At 42.5% G+C, this 16,039-nt stretch overlaps 1 protein-coding gene and 1 long non-coding RNA gene across 10 annotated transcripts in view; one reads left to right on the top strand and one right to left on the bottom strand.

Annotated features, from left to right (window-relative positions):
- The window catches only part of LOC121673691, a 9,381-nt gene extending 5,397 nt beyond the window's left edge, over positions 1-3,984 (bottom strand). The window contains exon 1 of the long non-coding RNA XR_006019284.1: positions 3,845-3,984. This is a non-coding gene — a long non-coding RNA (uncharacterized LOC121673691). The remainder of the gene's footprint in view (positions 1-3,844) is intronic.
- RGS6 (regulator of G protein signaling 6) overlaps positions 1-16,039 on the top strand; it is a 293,530-nt gene that overhangs the window by 216,210 nt on the left and 61,281 nt on the right. For all 9 annotated transcript variants that reach the window (XR_006019279.1, XR_006019278.1, XM_042047282.1 and 6 more), the window contains exons 9-14: positions 1,620-1,701; positions 2,217-2,291; positions 3,648-3,746; positions 4,776-4,837; positions 9,201-9,311; positions 12,475-12,600. Coding sequence is in view for 7 of the 9 variants with exons in the window: in XM_042047282.1 (XP_041903216.1) it covers positions 1,620-1,701; positions 2,217-2,291; positions 3,648-3,746; positions 4,776-4,837; positions 9,201-9,311; positions 12,475-12,600 (555 nt within the window). In the remaining 2 variants the exon portion in view is untranslated. The remainder of the gene's footprint in view (positions 1-1,619; positions 1,702-2,216; positions 2,292-3,647; positions 3,747-4,775; positions 4,838-9,200; positions 9,312-12,474; positions 12,601-16,039) is intronic.

The raw sequence follows: 16,039 nt of genomic DNA, 5'->3' as shown, positions 1-16,039 counted from the left end.
ACCTGAAAACATTCCTCCTGCTTACCAAGTTTTGCTTTGCTTTCCACATTTTTGTTTGCACGCAGGATTTCCATTGCTATACCCACATTGCTCAAAAACTGCAGCCATAGAGCATCTAGCTGCTTTGGGTCTTCATAGTTTCAAATGCGAAATACTGAGTTATCAGTAAGTTCGGAGACAGGAGCTGACAATCTGGGTTGAGCACAAAGTGTCGATGAAGAGAATTCATGTAGCCTCCAGAGAGGCTTCCAATTTGTGTGTGCTGTGTGTGTAAGATTGGAATAGGCTTTATCTTCCCCTTTGGCCAGGTGTGAAGGACTCACTCAGAAAGGTAGTTTTGGGCTGGGTGTCCTCAACGCAGTACAGTAGCTGCTCTGTCTTTGTGTGGGGACAGAGCTTGTGCCAGAGCTTATTTCTCATTTCAGCCTTGCAAGGGGGAGATTCAGCAAGTGATGTCAAACTGTGGAGAATTTGGTCTTTTTGTGGGGAGGGGTGCTCAGAAACTTCAGTTTCAGTCCCCTGCTTCCTATCCTCTCGGTACCTTTCTAGCACACACTTAGTCGAGGGTCCCTGCCCCTCAAAAACAAAAACAGGTGGGAGAGAACCTGGTGATCAGAAATCACAGTTGGATTGGGTTTTTTTCCTCTCTGCTTTGATTTTCCTGGTGGCAGCAATGTGGGAACCCAGCACAGGGACACTGAGCTTTATTCAATCCTGCTCTGGAAGTGGAGGCTGTTCCTCCTTCCATGTGCCTCCTCCAGTCCCTACGCAGATATATCTTGAAAGCTGGTGCTTTGCGCTCATGTGTAAAGCTGGGTGAGGTGCCAGATGTCACTTGCTCACTGCTGCCAGGAGTTGCTTTGAACAACCTCTGCTGGCCTTTGGGCTGTGTCCTTTGAGTGAGTTGGTTCACTGGCTGCATCAGGGCTGGAATTACTGAGTTCCTGTTGTCCCATCCCAGTCACGTCTCTCTTGGGTGGGTGCTGGTTTGTAGGGGCCGGGCAGCAAGCTCAGCTCTGGTCACCTGTGCTGTCACCCTTTGCTCTGCCAGCATAGGGGCACACAGGCAGAGCCAGTCTTTGGGTTGAAAGCTCTAAGGAGGAGTGGCCACAAGTGCTGCCCATGCTGTTGCTGCTGGGAATATCTGGGACAGGTGCTCCTTTGCAATCTGTATTCATGCCAGTGGTGCTGCTGGGGTAATGGGGTGCAATGAGGTCTCCTGATGACGACCTCAGTCCAGCACCAGCCAGGAGCGTCACCTGGAGCAAACAAGTCCTGGTGGGTCTCCTGACACAGACAAAACTACAAACTTTTCCAGCCTGTCAAATCAATCAGAGTATGGGAACAGGGTACCAGGAAAAGTTTTCCTCACCAGATGAAAAACAGCTGTTAAATTTTAATTAATAGGAAAATCTCTTTTGACCCATGCTGGAGTAAACATCAGTGATAATTTGTTCATGGCATGTGCCCTTGCAAGTGCAAGTGTGACATCTCTGTACAAAAAAAGTTGATCTCTGAAACTTTCTGTCTTGGGGTTAAAAACCACAGCTAGGAACTATATCAAAGAAGAAAGCATGACTTGTACATTGACTCATACTCACTTATGCTTTTGTTTTCAGAATCGACAGGAAAAAGGATAAAACGGAAAGAAAGATCTTGGACAGCCAGGAAAGAGCTTTCTGGGATGTGCACAGGCCTGTGGTAAAACTATTTTTGAATGATGAGACTTTCCAGGTTTTGACAGGAAAAGTTTCATTACTAGTAAATGTTTTATGTACAAAGACATTGCCTTTACAGTGACCACATGGATTTTCCCTGCAGTTCAAAATACACCAAGTGTCTACAAGATTATTTGAGACATTCTGGGCTTGTGCACCTATGGAACTATTGATTTGGAAATACGTGACAAATATGAACTTTGGAAAATTATTTACTGGGCTTGTGAAAGAAAAGCAGCTTACTCAGTTTGGCTCAGACTTCCTAGAAAATGCTCCCCCATGTTAGCAATTTCCTTTTGGTGCCAAAGTTAGCAGTAAGTGGATTGAATGCTGGCATGGCATCCTTGGGTATATGCAGTATCTTGTTTAGCAAGAGTAATTTATGGAACGCAAATCTCAAGAAAGATCTTTGGACAAGATCTAATTGTATATTTTATAAAGGTAAGGTAGGATGAAGATTCTAAACAGAGGAGTAACATGATTACCATCTCTTTTCAGCCAGGCTGTGTGAACACCACAGAAATGGACATCAGAAAGTGTCGCCGTATGAAAAACCCACAAAAAGTGAAAAAGGTCAGTTTGAGTTCCTGATTTTGGTTTTTGCTTGTTTGGGGTTGGTTTGGTTCACTGGTTTTGTTTTCTTTTAATGTAAATCATACTTGACACATACAGTATATGAGATTTACCCAATAGGAACAAAAAAAAAAGTGTTTTGATAGTATGAGTTCTGTTATGTTCTCCTTGGTGAATTTATTATTTCCATTTTACCAGCAAAGTGATACTGACTGGGTGATGGGTAGAGCCGAGAAGGGCATTAAGGAGCTCTGTGTCCCAAATGTCTGATGGCTCTGCACTCCCATAAAATTAAAAGGAATTGGAAATAATACCTAGGTCCCCATGTAAGAAATTATCTAGGCACAGATAATAAGGTGTTTACCTGCCTTAATCATTTTAAAGGCTGGATCATTAGCAACTTGGATGACTTTGACTTCCAGCAAGTTTGAGCTCTTCTGTGTGTATGAAGTCGTAGAAACGTTTAGATTGAAGAAAACCATTAAGATCAGTGACTCAAAACCTTAACCTAACGAAGTCCTCCACTAAACCATGTTCCTGTCTTTGAAATAAAACCTTCAAGGGTGGTCACTCAAAAACATCCCTGAGCAGCATTGTTCCATTTCTTGATAACCGTTTCAGAGAAGAAATTTTCCTAATATCCAGTCTAAACCTCTCTTGGCACAGCTGCAGGCTGTTTCTTCTCGTCTCATCACTTGTTACCTTTTTGGACGGGGCACTGAACTCCTGAACTTCCATAGGAAATTAAATTGCAGCAGAGCTGTTCACATGTCTATTAGACATTTTACTGAAAAGCAAAAGCACTAAATGAAAGGGCAAATGATATTACTTTCAGTGCAGGTGTCTGTCCTGAAGATGAATGGCTACAAGTCAGTCTGCAAGGTTTTTGTTTAGAGAAGTTCACATGAACTTGACCCTTTGACTTAACCTGGTTAAGTACTTTCTTCAATATGTAGTTTTACATCAAAAAATTAAACCAAGTGAAAGACAGAGGCATACAATTGGGTTCTAGTATTTTCTTTTGCCACTTGGTTAACCCCAGTGACAGTTCCCAGTGTTTATTCTGCAAGTGTTAATGCACACAGCCTTCAGAGCTCCTGAAAATTATCAGCTGCATTTTAACATTTAAAACAAACTCCTCTCTTAACATGCCTACAGGCCTTCCAAGTGCAGGCATCAGCAAGCACAGTCTGATCTGTAAATTTTGCTCTGGGCCAAAGGATTATTGACCTGTGTGTGTATAAACAGTAGGAAATTGCTGGCTTGTTACCTTACTGCTTTGCATACCTCACTGTTCCTCACTGCGTAACAGCAAAATGCTGCAATCCCATCTGTTTGTTCCTTGGTTCCCCACAGTCAGTATATGGGGTTACGGAGGAGTCTCAGCCCCAAAGCCCTGTACACCTGCCCTCCCAACCGGTGCGCAAAACAACAAAAGAGGATTTCCGGAAGCAAGTAAGTAGGTGGCTGTATGGCAGCTCTTCTGAGAACTGCTACCAGAAAAAAGCATATGAAGTTATTGAGATACCAGCAAAAAAAATTGTGTGTTTTACCTGTTCTTGATCCTCACATACTTCTCCTTGATGCTGCCTAATGTAAAGTGTTAGTAAGTATTCATTGAGCAGTGCAGTTATAAGGTGATCTGTATTATGAGTAACACTGACATTTGAATCTGCTGTTACTCTGTGGACCAGTAGACAGGTTAATTTCCAGTTCACTGAGGATGTCTGAAAAGTGGGCAGTGGCAAAGGCCAGCGTAGCTATGCACAGGCTGGGGACGAGTGCTGAGGAAGGGCATTGTTCAGTGCATGAATGTTAGACTGTACAGTCAGAGCTTTTAGGAAACTAGGAAAAAGTTTTTTGCACAATCACGCCAAGGAATGACCAGCCAGCTCACATATCCTTGTCCTGGCATGAAGAGCTCTCCCTCAAAATTATTTTGCTGCAACAAGCAGCCCTCACTGAAAGACAAACGGGAATCACTAGATCAGCGTTTTACTAAAGGCAGCTTTAAAACTTTTTCTTAGGCAATCTTTTTTTGAGTGGTCTTCTGAACTAAACCTGGATGCTACATTTCTTGAGCTTTTTTATCATAGGCTGAAGAACTGGTTCATAGCAGAATGAAAGTGTGTTGTAAAACTGTTACAGGTCTTGCGATGCTGGTTAGTCAGAGAAATGGGAGAGCAGAATGTGGTTGTAAAAAGATCATATTGCACCCTGAGTAGTCTAGGAACCTTGGCCCTAAATATGTGTCTTTCCTACTTTAATTATGTCTTCTGAAGCTTCCCCTAGGGCTTAGCCTTTGGAAATGGAGACTCCTATTGGAAGCAGTTAATAAGCTTCTGATACCTAGGGAAGGGTCCCATTTCCTTCTGAGTTACTTTCAAGCTGTTTGGAAAGAGAAATCAATAGCATGTTGGGATATTGTCAATGCGTGCTGTAGAACCCATGGATTGTTAATGTCCTTGTTATCTCTCTCCTCAGATAACTTTTCTGAACATGCAGATAGAGAGACACTGTTTAAAGATGTCCAAAGTAGCAGAAAGGTGAGTGTCCCCATTTTGATGATTTCCCATTCTTTCCTCATCTCCAGTTTGGCATTTCTAGGAACAGAGCAGGCAGCAAAGTGCAAAGACTTGATCCCCTTTCTGTGCATCAATCCTTTTCCCTCCTTTCCCAGCTGTGCTGCCTATTTGCTGGCTGCTGACACTTCTGTACTCTCTCTTCTGCCACTGAGCAAAAATAGGTAGAACATGAGGACCTGTAATACTGCAAAAGAGAAGAAGCAAAAGAAAAAACCCTTGCAGGACTTGTTTCCCACCCCTTCACTACCCTAGGGTTTACTTTTAGAAAAATCATTCCTATTTCAATTTGAAAACACCCTTATTTCCCTTTTTGGCTGAACTCTCAGTGCTCATCTCTTGTTAGTCTGGCACAGCTCTAGGGAAGGAGCTGTTGGTATTTGTTGCACATGGTGTTCACGTCTCTGTTCATACTGGGATTGTAGGGCCAGTTCCTGCTCCCACTTACTTAGAGAAGTACTGGGGTTGTACCTGGACTACTGAAGGCAGTATTTTAAGGAGTGGATTTCTAAGAAGCAAATCAAGGCGCACAATTTGACTTGCAGAATATTTAGTTTTGGTAGAAAAGTATGAATAGGTGAAGAACAAGCTCAAATTTAATTGAGTATGACAGTTCATTTACTTAGGTACTTGTAAGTTATGCGCATTTGCAGGGTGGTCACTGAGGTGAAGGTAGGGATAGTCATGCTCTTCAGTGACATCACTTTTAAAGCAAAACTGTGTTGAACATGAGGAACATGATAAGAGCTGGTTGCTTCTAGAAAAATAATAGAGGAATTTTAATTTAAACAAAGTAAAACAGGGTTACCCTATGAAATGTGCTTTGCAGTGCCTGCACCTGCAGTTAGCATGCATGTGCTATACTAGGTAAATTACATGGTGAGAGGCCCAATGTAAGTTCCTACTGGCTCATGAAGTTTAACAATTAGAATGAAAATGTATCCAATTAAACAGAAAATATTCAGAGCCTCCCTGAAATCCTGCAATACTTTGTATGATTGAAATGAGCACATTTATATTTATGTTTTGGGCTTTTGGATCTTTTTAATTAAGAACATATACTTCTACTTTAACAAAAAAAGTCATTGTACTGGATTTACTTACAATGACCTTAATATACTGAGACAGTAATAATTTTCCTGGTTTGAAAGGGCTTTCTTTTTTTTCTTTTTTTAATTGCTCCCAAGTTGGAGAAGAAAATGTTGCTATCAAAACCTGCGCAAAATAATAACCAGGAGAAAAGCAAATAAAATGAGAACAATCAAATTACAGAATCACAGAATATACTGAGTTGGAGGGGACCCATCAAGATCATCAAGTCCAACCCCTGGCCCTGCACAGGAGAGCCTCAACAATAACACCCTGTGCCTGAGAGCATTGACCAAATGCTTCTTGAGCTCTGTCAGGTTTAGTGCTGTGACCACTTCCCCAAGGAGCCTGTTCCAGTGCCCAGCCACCCTCTGGGTGAAGAACCTTGTATTTCTAAATAATTATTAATAATTATAAAGAATGAAAATCATGGTTGTGGTCTTCAAATCTTGTGAGGAGGTGTTTGGTCATGTGATGACTTTGAATATTGATTTGAATATTGGCAATATTGATTGAGGGTCCCAGGACTTCGTGTGGAAAGTGGTGCAGCCTGGATGTGGAGCATTGCAGAGCAGGTAGGAGGGAAGTAGAGGGGCTGATGGGTCGACTGGCTTTGCAGCGGTGGGGACTAGTGAGGAGGAATGAACATGGATGACCTGACTTGAACAATTGCCTGAAAAAAGCCCTGTGCAGCCTTCAAAGTCCCATTAAAACACTGAATACAAGCACTAGGAACAAATTTGCTGTGTAAGGAGATGCTGTTATTATCAAGTCAATTTTCAGACTGGACCCTGCTCTCAGGACAGTTGAGGTGACAGTGTGGCAGATCAGGGTACAGGAGATGACTTCTTGGCATGCTCCTTTCAACAGTCAAGCCTGACAGTGGCACCACCTGCCAATTTTTCAGCATAGCACAAGGGCACTTTCAGAGAGGATGAGGGAAGTAACAAGGAGCAAATAAGTCAGGAAGCACTAGGGCAAACAAGTTACAGAAATAAGATGTAAGTTCTTTCAATAGTAATTGATCAATTGTATTTATTTTCCATTAATTCACGCTATTCTTGGGATAGCCCTTGTCCATCAGAAGAGAAAGGCTCTCCAAAGGGTATCTCCAGCTTCTGTGAGACAAATGCTTGCTGCTAAAGATTTTCTTTCCCTTCCTCCCTATTCCCCTTCCAGGAGTAGATCTGTACCAACTGTGGGAACAGGCATCCCTCAGCTGCCCCACACACCTTGGAAATAGTCTTTCTTCCACATCCCCACTTGGGACCTGCACACTCTCAGTTTTAGCCGTTGAGATTTGAGAACTGTTGAGCAAAACTATCAGTATATTCTACCTATTGTTTTCCCTGACTGCATTGTGCAGTGTTAGTATGATTTCATTAGACACAGCATCACCGAAATGGCTGGGGAAAAACGAGCATCTTCCTGCCAGAAGCAGTCTCAGCTCCCTAGATGAAAATCTGTGCTATCCTTTCAGCTTCTCAAAGTTCCTGTGAAGGCTCAGCAGGCCCCTTGATTGAGAGACAGTTGTATTCTCAAGGCAAGCTCTGCACTCTTCGGTCAAGTGTTCCTATCACCTCTTCTACTGGATATACAGTTTATCACCCAAAAGGCCAGGTCTGCATTTTGACAAAAATGCTTTCCCTTAGGAGTCCCCTGCCTATAGCCTCCTTTAGACAATGAGGCAATGATTCTGCTGCTGCCATTATACTGAATCAGCAAAATGTGCTTAGAAATTCCCCCTTGTTTCATTTTAGTTTTTTCCCCCTTTCTTTCTTGCTAGTACTTGTATTAGTACCTCTGATGCCTTCTTATTATTTTATTAGGAGCAATTCAGGTTTCACAGCAGATATCTCCTGATTGATCCTTTTTGGCTTTCTTTTCTTTTTTAACCAGCCCTCTCTTTCATTGATGTCTAAGGGGACTGCTGCTGCTCTGTGAAATTGGATGCTGCTCCCTCCTCCAACCCTTGACCCACAGCAGTCATGAAATGTAATTAATGAAATGAGATGAGACAGCCCCGAGTGCCCTCAGGGGCAATGGGAACCTGCTGTGGTTACAAAAGTGTATGATTTTAATGCCTCATGATAAGAGCTAGGACAAACAAAAAGAAATAATTACTATAGAGCAGGTCAGGGAAACTTTCTGCCTTTTATGACCCTTTGTTTCACAGGGTCTTTTCGTTCGCCTGCCTTTTTGAGATGTGGAGGACCAGAGGTAAAGTTTAGCGTGGACAATCACAGTGCAAGTACATTAGTTGTTCAGTATGATGAGACATAATTAACTTAGTTAATTACTTGGCAGTCGTAGGCAAAAAAATAAAGTGCCTTAGAGTATTTCCAGTATAGACTAGGAGAAATTTCTTTTGATTTATTTCATATATGCTATCTTTCTTTTGTAAAAATGTGCCCTTAGCCCCAACCCCAGTGGAATTTCTGAATCGTTTATGCAAGCAGACACAGTCCTTTTCCCAGAGAGCTCTTTGAATCTCATCCTAGAGAGGATTAGAAGCTATATGCCTTAACTGACTCACCATGAAGCAAGCCAGTATAAAGGCCAGGTGTTTTTCCAACATGCATATAATTTATTATAGTCTAAGTTAATTATTACTGTGGAAGTATTTTACAGTAGTGCCATTAGTATAAATACTATATCAACATAACTAAAAAATGATCTATAGGCAAAGCTTTGATGCTCAGGACTGTGATCCTCTGAAGATTTAAACATATTTGTAGCTGCAGCCCATGACCCTATTTAGGTGAGTTTCTCATAGTGCATAAATTTATGTAGGTGCAAAAGTTTGCAAAAATGAAAAGGGTGAGAGGCAATAGTAATATGCAGCAAATGAACAGGATGACACAGGCTTCATATTCTTCCCATGGCTCTCTGGGGGAAGTCCTGCCATAGCAATCCACTTGTTGCCTCATCAGGCTTTTTGGGGGCATCTGAACAGAGACAAGCTGGAGGAAAATGCTGCTATTGAGGAAAACACTGCAGTGAGCTGGTGGTTGTTTGTGGAGAAATCCTTGCATGCATCATCCCTGGGAAAAGGGTCTCCTGTGGTTGCTGAGAAACTGACTAATCCCTACAAATAAAAGGAAGCGCACACACAAAAAAATCCAAGACAAAAAAACCCCAACAGCATAAAAAGAAAAGCTGTACCTCTCTGACGTGTGACTGAGCATTCAAACCCTTTCTTTCTTTTTTTTTCTTTTTTTTTTTTCTTACCTGCCAGTTTAATAGCCTACACAGAGCAATATGTGGAATATGACCCCTTTATAACTCCTGCTGAGCCTTCCAATCCCTGGATAAGTGATGATGCAACATTGTGGGACATTGAAATGAGGTAAAAAATAATTGGTAGTTTTAACTAATGTGAGAGTTGTCTTGCCATTTTTTTTATATGCTCTTCACACTGCCCTGTTTGGAAAGGAAGTTGTATATCTGTAACTACAAGACTCAAGAACATAGCTAAAGTTTATCACTGGTGTCTGTGAATTATTCAGCCCTTCCACTTCCATATGGCTTGATGTATGGTGCTCTGTAAGTCAGGTAATGGATGTTCTCATGCACATGCACAGGCTCATGTCTAGGAGCCTACAGCTATAGGATACTGCTAAGGCAAACTTGTTCCAGCATATCTCATTTGACCCTTGAGAGCCTGCTCCTCCCCAGCTGCAATGCTCCAGCTTTGCTGATGTCCTGGAATCCCATGAAAGATGCTGCTGGCAAAATGGGATCAGTTATAGAGTAGTGGTCATTCCTGCTGTGCAGAAGTGAGTTTGGCACAGGAGCCAGAAGAATGTGACCAGTTGTTGAGAAGAATGTAGCTCATGTGAGATGTGTGAGACTTGACAGGTCAGAATTATAATAGGCTGATAGAGTGAGTTTGGGCCTCACCTGTTGGTGAACAAGCTAGCTTGTCTCTGTTATGGTGTCAAATAGATGAAAAGAGGGAGGAACGACTGTAGGACATTCAATGCCTTGCACCTCAGAAAGTTTCTCAAAAAAAAAACCAAGCAGAACACTGTAACAGAGATCACGTTTTGCCCATGTGACGCTGGTGCAAGGGAAGTGTGGCCTGTGTCTGTGTCTTTTACCTTCACAGGCTATTCACAGTCCTTGTAAAGGGACTTGAATTGTCCTGCCTGCCACTATGCCTAGCAGCTCCCACAGCAAATTTGAATGGAATCACCATGTCCTCTATCACCTTCACTATTCAATCACATCCTGTGGCAAACAACTGTAAGGGCTCAGCAGCTTCTCCAGTGTTTAGCTGCTGCCATTTGGCACTATCTAATCCTGTGTGTTATTGAATAATAATTCAGAGATGCTATTGGCCAAGAAAACTGATTCATAGGCAATCAGTGTTCCAAGAAAAGGACAAGTTTTTTGCCCCATTTAAAAACTACGTAGTTTGGGATGTGAAACTTGTTTTCACCTGCTTCTCTGGTAGTCCCAGAAATCCATTACTTTCCTAATCTCTGCCCCTCTTCACATAATTTTAATATTTGGGATTTCTTTTTTAGCTAGCTTCTTTCATTTTCTCCATCCTCCCTAGGAGGGCTAGTACCAGATACAGCCCTTGCAAAATACTGCTCTGCAGGAACCCTCACCCACAAGGTAATCCAGGCATCCATTATTTCTGCATCTGTTGAGGTAACTGCAAATCCCAGGAAAGATGTCTGTGTCCCTGAAGAATACAATTAACCTGATGTCACAGCCTTACAGGAATTTAAAATAAATGCTTGGCTTCTGCTATGATTTTAGAGTTAAGGAAGGTGATTTCCTGCTGATGAAAAAGAGAAAGCTGTAGTGTGGGGAGATGGAAGAACAAACAGCTCTGTATTTCCATTTTATTCTCTATTGTAAAAAACCTCACTGCATCTGCATCTAGTTGCAACTTGCATGAATAATTAAATGATCCCCAAGATCCCCTTGTGTTGCCTGCAAAGCTGTTTCCTCAGTTAGGAAAGCAGAGCCCTTGCACAGGAAAACAAAGAGCCTCTCACTTCTAGTGGCAAGGCTGGCTGCAGAGTATGGGCAGCCCCATGCCACTAGAGTTCATCCTTCATGGCAATCAAGACTCAGGAAATGCCATGGAAAGCATTCTGTTTTAGACAGCACTTTGGCCTTTTTTTTGTGCTAGAACATTGTGTAGCTGCAAGAAGAGCAGGTACAGATCTCTGGATTCAGCAGGAAATTCCCTGAGCATAGATTGTGCGTGGCTCTGCACAAGCATGGCTTTTGTGTCCCAGTGTCCAGGCTGGCTCACATAACGGGTAGGCTGGATCTGCGCCCTTGTCTGCAGCACTGCTGGCTCCTGAGGGAGCGCAGGAGGAGCCATCCCAAGTGTGCTGCTCCTCAAGTGAGGACATGCCTATCAATTTTGCTTAGCCTTTCCACCAAGAGAAAATCAAAGCAGGCATTTTATTTACCCCTTTGGCTTATTTGTCTTCAGCACAGATCGCCACTGTCCCCTAAGGCTCCATGATTAGGAATCACTGTGGACATGACGAGACGCACAGTTTAATAGATATGTACTGTTAACAATGGCTCTGCTGTCACAAATGTGAGCAGCTGAGCTGTGTTTTAATGGTTGTCTCATAGTATGACGCCATCACACCAGAAGCTTTCAGACACTTTGTGAGCCCAGATTACGCTCTGATGCAGACTGTCTCATAGGATCCTTGTTGTGATTCCCAGGCACCACATCCCCCCATAGGCATCTCTGCAACATGTCTGGCAATTCAAACAACAGCTTATGTAAGTTGGGCTGTATTAAGAAATAATTAAGGAGAAAGGTTGCTAGTGATTTTGGGTGCCTCTCTATCTCAGTATCCCAGCTGAGACACAAAATAAAAGTCTGATTATCATGGAGAGTAGGAGGAAGATGCTTTTTAGTCTTCTGAGACTTAGGTATGCAAAAATCAGAGGCACTGAAAAATAAAAGACTACAAACCAGTAATCATTTTAGATACTTTGTCTGCATTGCTTCTTAGTGGAACTGCTTTTCTAATGCAAATGTGGATCTGAAAATCTGAAGCCAGTTCCAAGTGACCAGGCAGCACTGTGTGGGACACAAGGAAATGCTCTGGAGCTCACCAGTGACCCAGGGAACATTGCTGGAAAATTTCTGCCTTGATGTGTAAGAAATCCTAAGGTAGATTTGAGGAGATATGCAAGAAGTGCATAATGAATAATCATTTAGGTACGGTATGCTGTTTTTCAAGTGAAACCTACCAGAAACTAAAAAAAATATCATTCACAGTCTCTCTTAGTTCAACATGTATGTAGCACCCAAATAGTACTGCTGCTTTAATGATGACCTTGGTCTTTATAGCTTCTTTGTGTTATTTGCTAACTTGTATTTCTGCAAAATCTTGAGAAAAAAACAACATCTCATCTGATAATCTCCCTCCCTTCACTTAGCAGAAACAGCAGCAGCTGCTCGGACAGCAGGCAGAGATGCACATTCCATCTGTTTTTACCCTTCTCTCTCCAAACAGCAAAGAACCTAGTCAGCAGCGTGTGAAAAGATGGGGTTTCTCCATGGATGAGGTGCTGAAGGACCCAGTAGGACGAGACCAGTTCCTTCGTTTCCTGGAATCAGAATTCAGCTCAGAAAACCTCAGGTGAAACCTTTTCTGACTTGACTAAATGAATGGGACCAATTCTACTCTCTTGCATAGGTGAAATGCAATGTTTGGTGTGTCTTGAACTGCTAAAAACAGCCATTTGAATAAAGATGAGAACGGCAGAATTTGGCCCGCAGCACTGCTACAGATGCCTATACTAGACCTATGTAAGTAATCTCAGAAAGAGTGTTTAGCAGAGCCAGTGTTGTCAGGTATCTTACACAAGGGCTTGCAGACTCGCATGATGTGATGAGATGCAGCACATCACCACTGAGCTCCCTATCAATATATAGGATTTACACGTGTCTTTGTGGCAGGGCTTGTGTCAGGGAAACAGTATGGTCATCATGTGGCTAGGAACTGTTGCAGTATTGGCACTCAGCAAGTCAGGTTTGCAACAACTGCTTTTAGTTTTGGTATCTGCTAACTGTCCAAGAGCTTGACTCACCTTAACAGGACTCTCTGTGTGGGGATTCTGAGTACCTGACTTCTCAGGTTGTGAAGAAGTCAAAACTTTATTTATGAAAAATTATGTAGACACCCACGTGATTCTACATCAGGCTGAGAGCCAGTAAACCCCACTTTTTTTACAGTCTGAGTTACACTGCAGAGGTTTTGTTGCGGTGCTGTGGTTGTGTCTTAGCACATGGATGGGTACAGGGACAGGTTCTCGTGGGGTTTTTTTGGGCAGAAGGTGTTCCAGAAGGCTGAGTGAGCATTTGCAGGGAAGGTGAGAGAAGCTTGCAGGTTCACTGGCAGAGCTGAGCCTCCTCTTGGGCTGAGGAAATCTGCTGTCCGTGAGCACGCAGTCAGTCGGGTTTTTGCCTTTGCTGGTAGTGAGCAGGCTTGATGTTCTCTTTTTACACCAGATAAGAACCTGATTGCACAGCCTTTTTTTAGTTCGTGTTTTTTTCATTCTTTTTTACTTAGAAAATCAAATACATTACTAAAGCATGTGGACAATTGTCACTGTAGTGCAGTCTGCTAGCCTGCAAGATCTGAAAGGGAAATTCCCCCGAAAGTGATTTTTAATGAGTGGAACTTACCATCCTATTTATCAGGTTTCCCTGTCCAAGGAGAAGTACAGAAAGCATGCCAGCAGCAAAACAGTGAAAACTCAATGCACTTCATTGTTTTGAAAAACCTGAAAGTTAACCTGTAAGAAAACAAGGGAGTGTTACTAATTACATAAATGAGCTTGAAATTTTATTGCTAAACAGGTGCTGAACTTGCATATGCTTAGTGAAGTTATGTACAGCGGCACTCATTTGCAATTAAATTGTAGTGATGAAGTGCAAAATTAATATACTGTATTAAAATACTCTTCAAATAAGTGTTCTGAAATAAATCTGGGGTTGTGCTAATGAAATCCATCAGGCTTTATGTCTAGCGTCTATCCCCACGTTCATCCTACTCAAACAAATGGAGAAAGTTTGATTATGAGAAGGCAAACTTGTACCTTCCTTGGTCAGTCAGAGCTGCTCTTCCTGCTGATGCACATTCTCTTTGATTTTGGGATGTAGTGAAGGGAGGTGGCAAATCAGTGGGCTGGCGTAGACAGGTAAAATCCTGCATCCTTTGTGGAAGACATTGGCATCATTCTTAGTATGGGAACTTTGCCATCGTTCTTATGGTATCATTATGATGGTACTGGCTTATGTGGTAATATTATCTAATACTGGATAGCATTAGCAAGCCTGCTTAAAACTTTAAATAACAGGCTGCAAAGGTAGGAAGATTAATGAAGAAAACTGGAATAGAGTGGATTGTTAGCAGTGGTGCTAGAGAGAGGAAGCTCAACAGCGAAGTTGGGATCTGCCTCACCTAAGTTGACAGCTCGGAAGCACATGCCTTCTTCTTATCCAGTCTGCCTTTAGAGAGAGAGAAGAGAAGCTGAAGAGGAGTCAGTGAATCACCTGAGAAGGATTTGTTTCAGCTTTAAGTGGAAGCAAAACTAAAAGCATCTAAAATACACTGTTAAGCGCCTATCTCTTGTTACCATAAGCTTGGAGAGATTGATTCAAATGACGGTGTCTGCATGGTAGACAACTACAGTGAGATGAATCCCATCCAAACCCTGGGGAGCTGTAAGAAACTTTCTGAGGGCATAGCATTTAGCACCTTGCTAGAAAAGTAACATTCACATTTAATCTTTTCAGGACTCTCTTCCCAGTAACTACCCAGAGATCTCGGAACTGTTGCAATGGGAAGGTGCTATCTCTTGGGGGTATCAGTAGGACCTTCATTAACACTGGCCGGAGCGCTGAGGCCCTTGTGTTGAGCTTAAAGCAGATCGAGAAAGTGACTGCTGGAAAACCTAGAAATTCATGGTAGCACTAGAAAAAATTCTGTGATGTGTGTGCTTGAGAATGCCTTGAAATGAATGTAATTCAGTAATATAGCAAGTAGACCAAATTCTGCTCTTATACCCAGTGGTGCGAGTCCCAAATCACGGGCCTGATGGTGGTGAGGTATTTCCATATCTTCCTAGCTGAGGAAAAATTGGTCCCGGTGGGGGTCTTGGGTGAGGCACTGCCAGAAATAGCAGGAGACTAGACTCGATGACCTCCCAGATAACCTTCCAGCTGTGTTTCTGTCTTCCAGTAAACTTGCAGGATCATGTCCACCAGTCTCCTGGGCTTGGCTGAGCCCTGTGACTTACTTATTTACTTGCTGTCCATTATTTATGTGGGAGCAGGAAAGCCAGTCAGTTGGGTATATTTCTCTCTGTTTTTATTTTAACTCTTTTCCTTGCTCTGTTTTCTTTCTTATCTCTGTTGCTATCTTTCATCTACAATTTGTTTTGACTCTGGTGCTTTTTTGAAGTACCCAAAATATAGCAGTCAAAATGCCAAACTTAAAATAAAACAGAAATTATAAGAAAAGAAAGGGCATCAGAGAGTTATTATACATTTTTTATGACCTGGGAATCTTTTGAGATGTCATGAGATTGCTGAGATGTTCATCTAGCTGCTGGATTGAAATTTTTTCCCCCCAGCTTCAAAGAGTGTCAGCTGGAAAGAGAAACAGCAAAGTGGAAGTACGGGACATGGGAATTTCACCCGAAGGGAAAGGAGGCTGCACACCTGTTTATAGACCTCAGTGGGAAACACATGACACTTTGTGGGAATGCACTGTGGAGCTGGTGATGCATGGATGCAGGCGCCCAGGGCCCTATTGATTGTGAGCATATGTTGAACATGGAGTTTGCCGGAAAGGAATTTTACCTGCAGAAAGTGTTTATATCCTACATGACCCCTAATGGTTGAAACTTGTTGCCAATATTTTTTTCCCCGAGTTTTGAGGAAAGGAGAAGTTCAGGCAGTGAGGAGAGCTCGTATATTCAGTAAATACACCGAGCCCCCCCAAAGCCCCGTGTTCCCTAAATAGCGTTTCCCGAGCAGTTCCGAGGCAGTGCCAGCTCAGGAGGGCTCCT

The sequence above is a fragment of the Corvus kubaryi genome, unplaced genomic scaffold (genome assembly GCF_017639235.1).
Source record: "Corvus kubaryi isolate FWS band 111438036 unplaced genomic scaffold, C.kubaryi_AGA036_p1.0 66, whole genome shotgun sequence".
In the NCBI taxonomy this organism is placed as follows: domain Eukaryota; kingdom Metazoa; phylum Chordata; class Aves; order Passeriformes; family Corvidae; genus Corvus; species Corvus kubaryi.
Note: the sequence above shows the minus strand (reverse complement) of the source record. Positions and strands in the feature narration are given on the sequence as shown.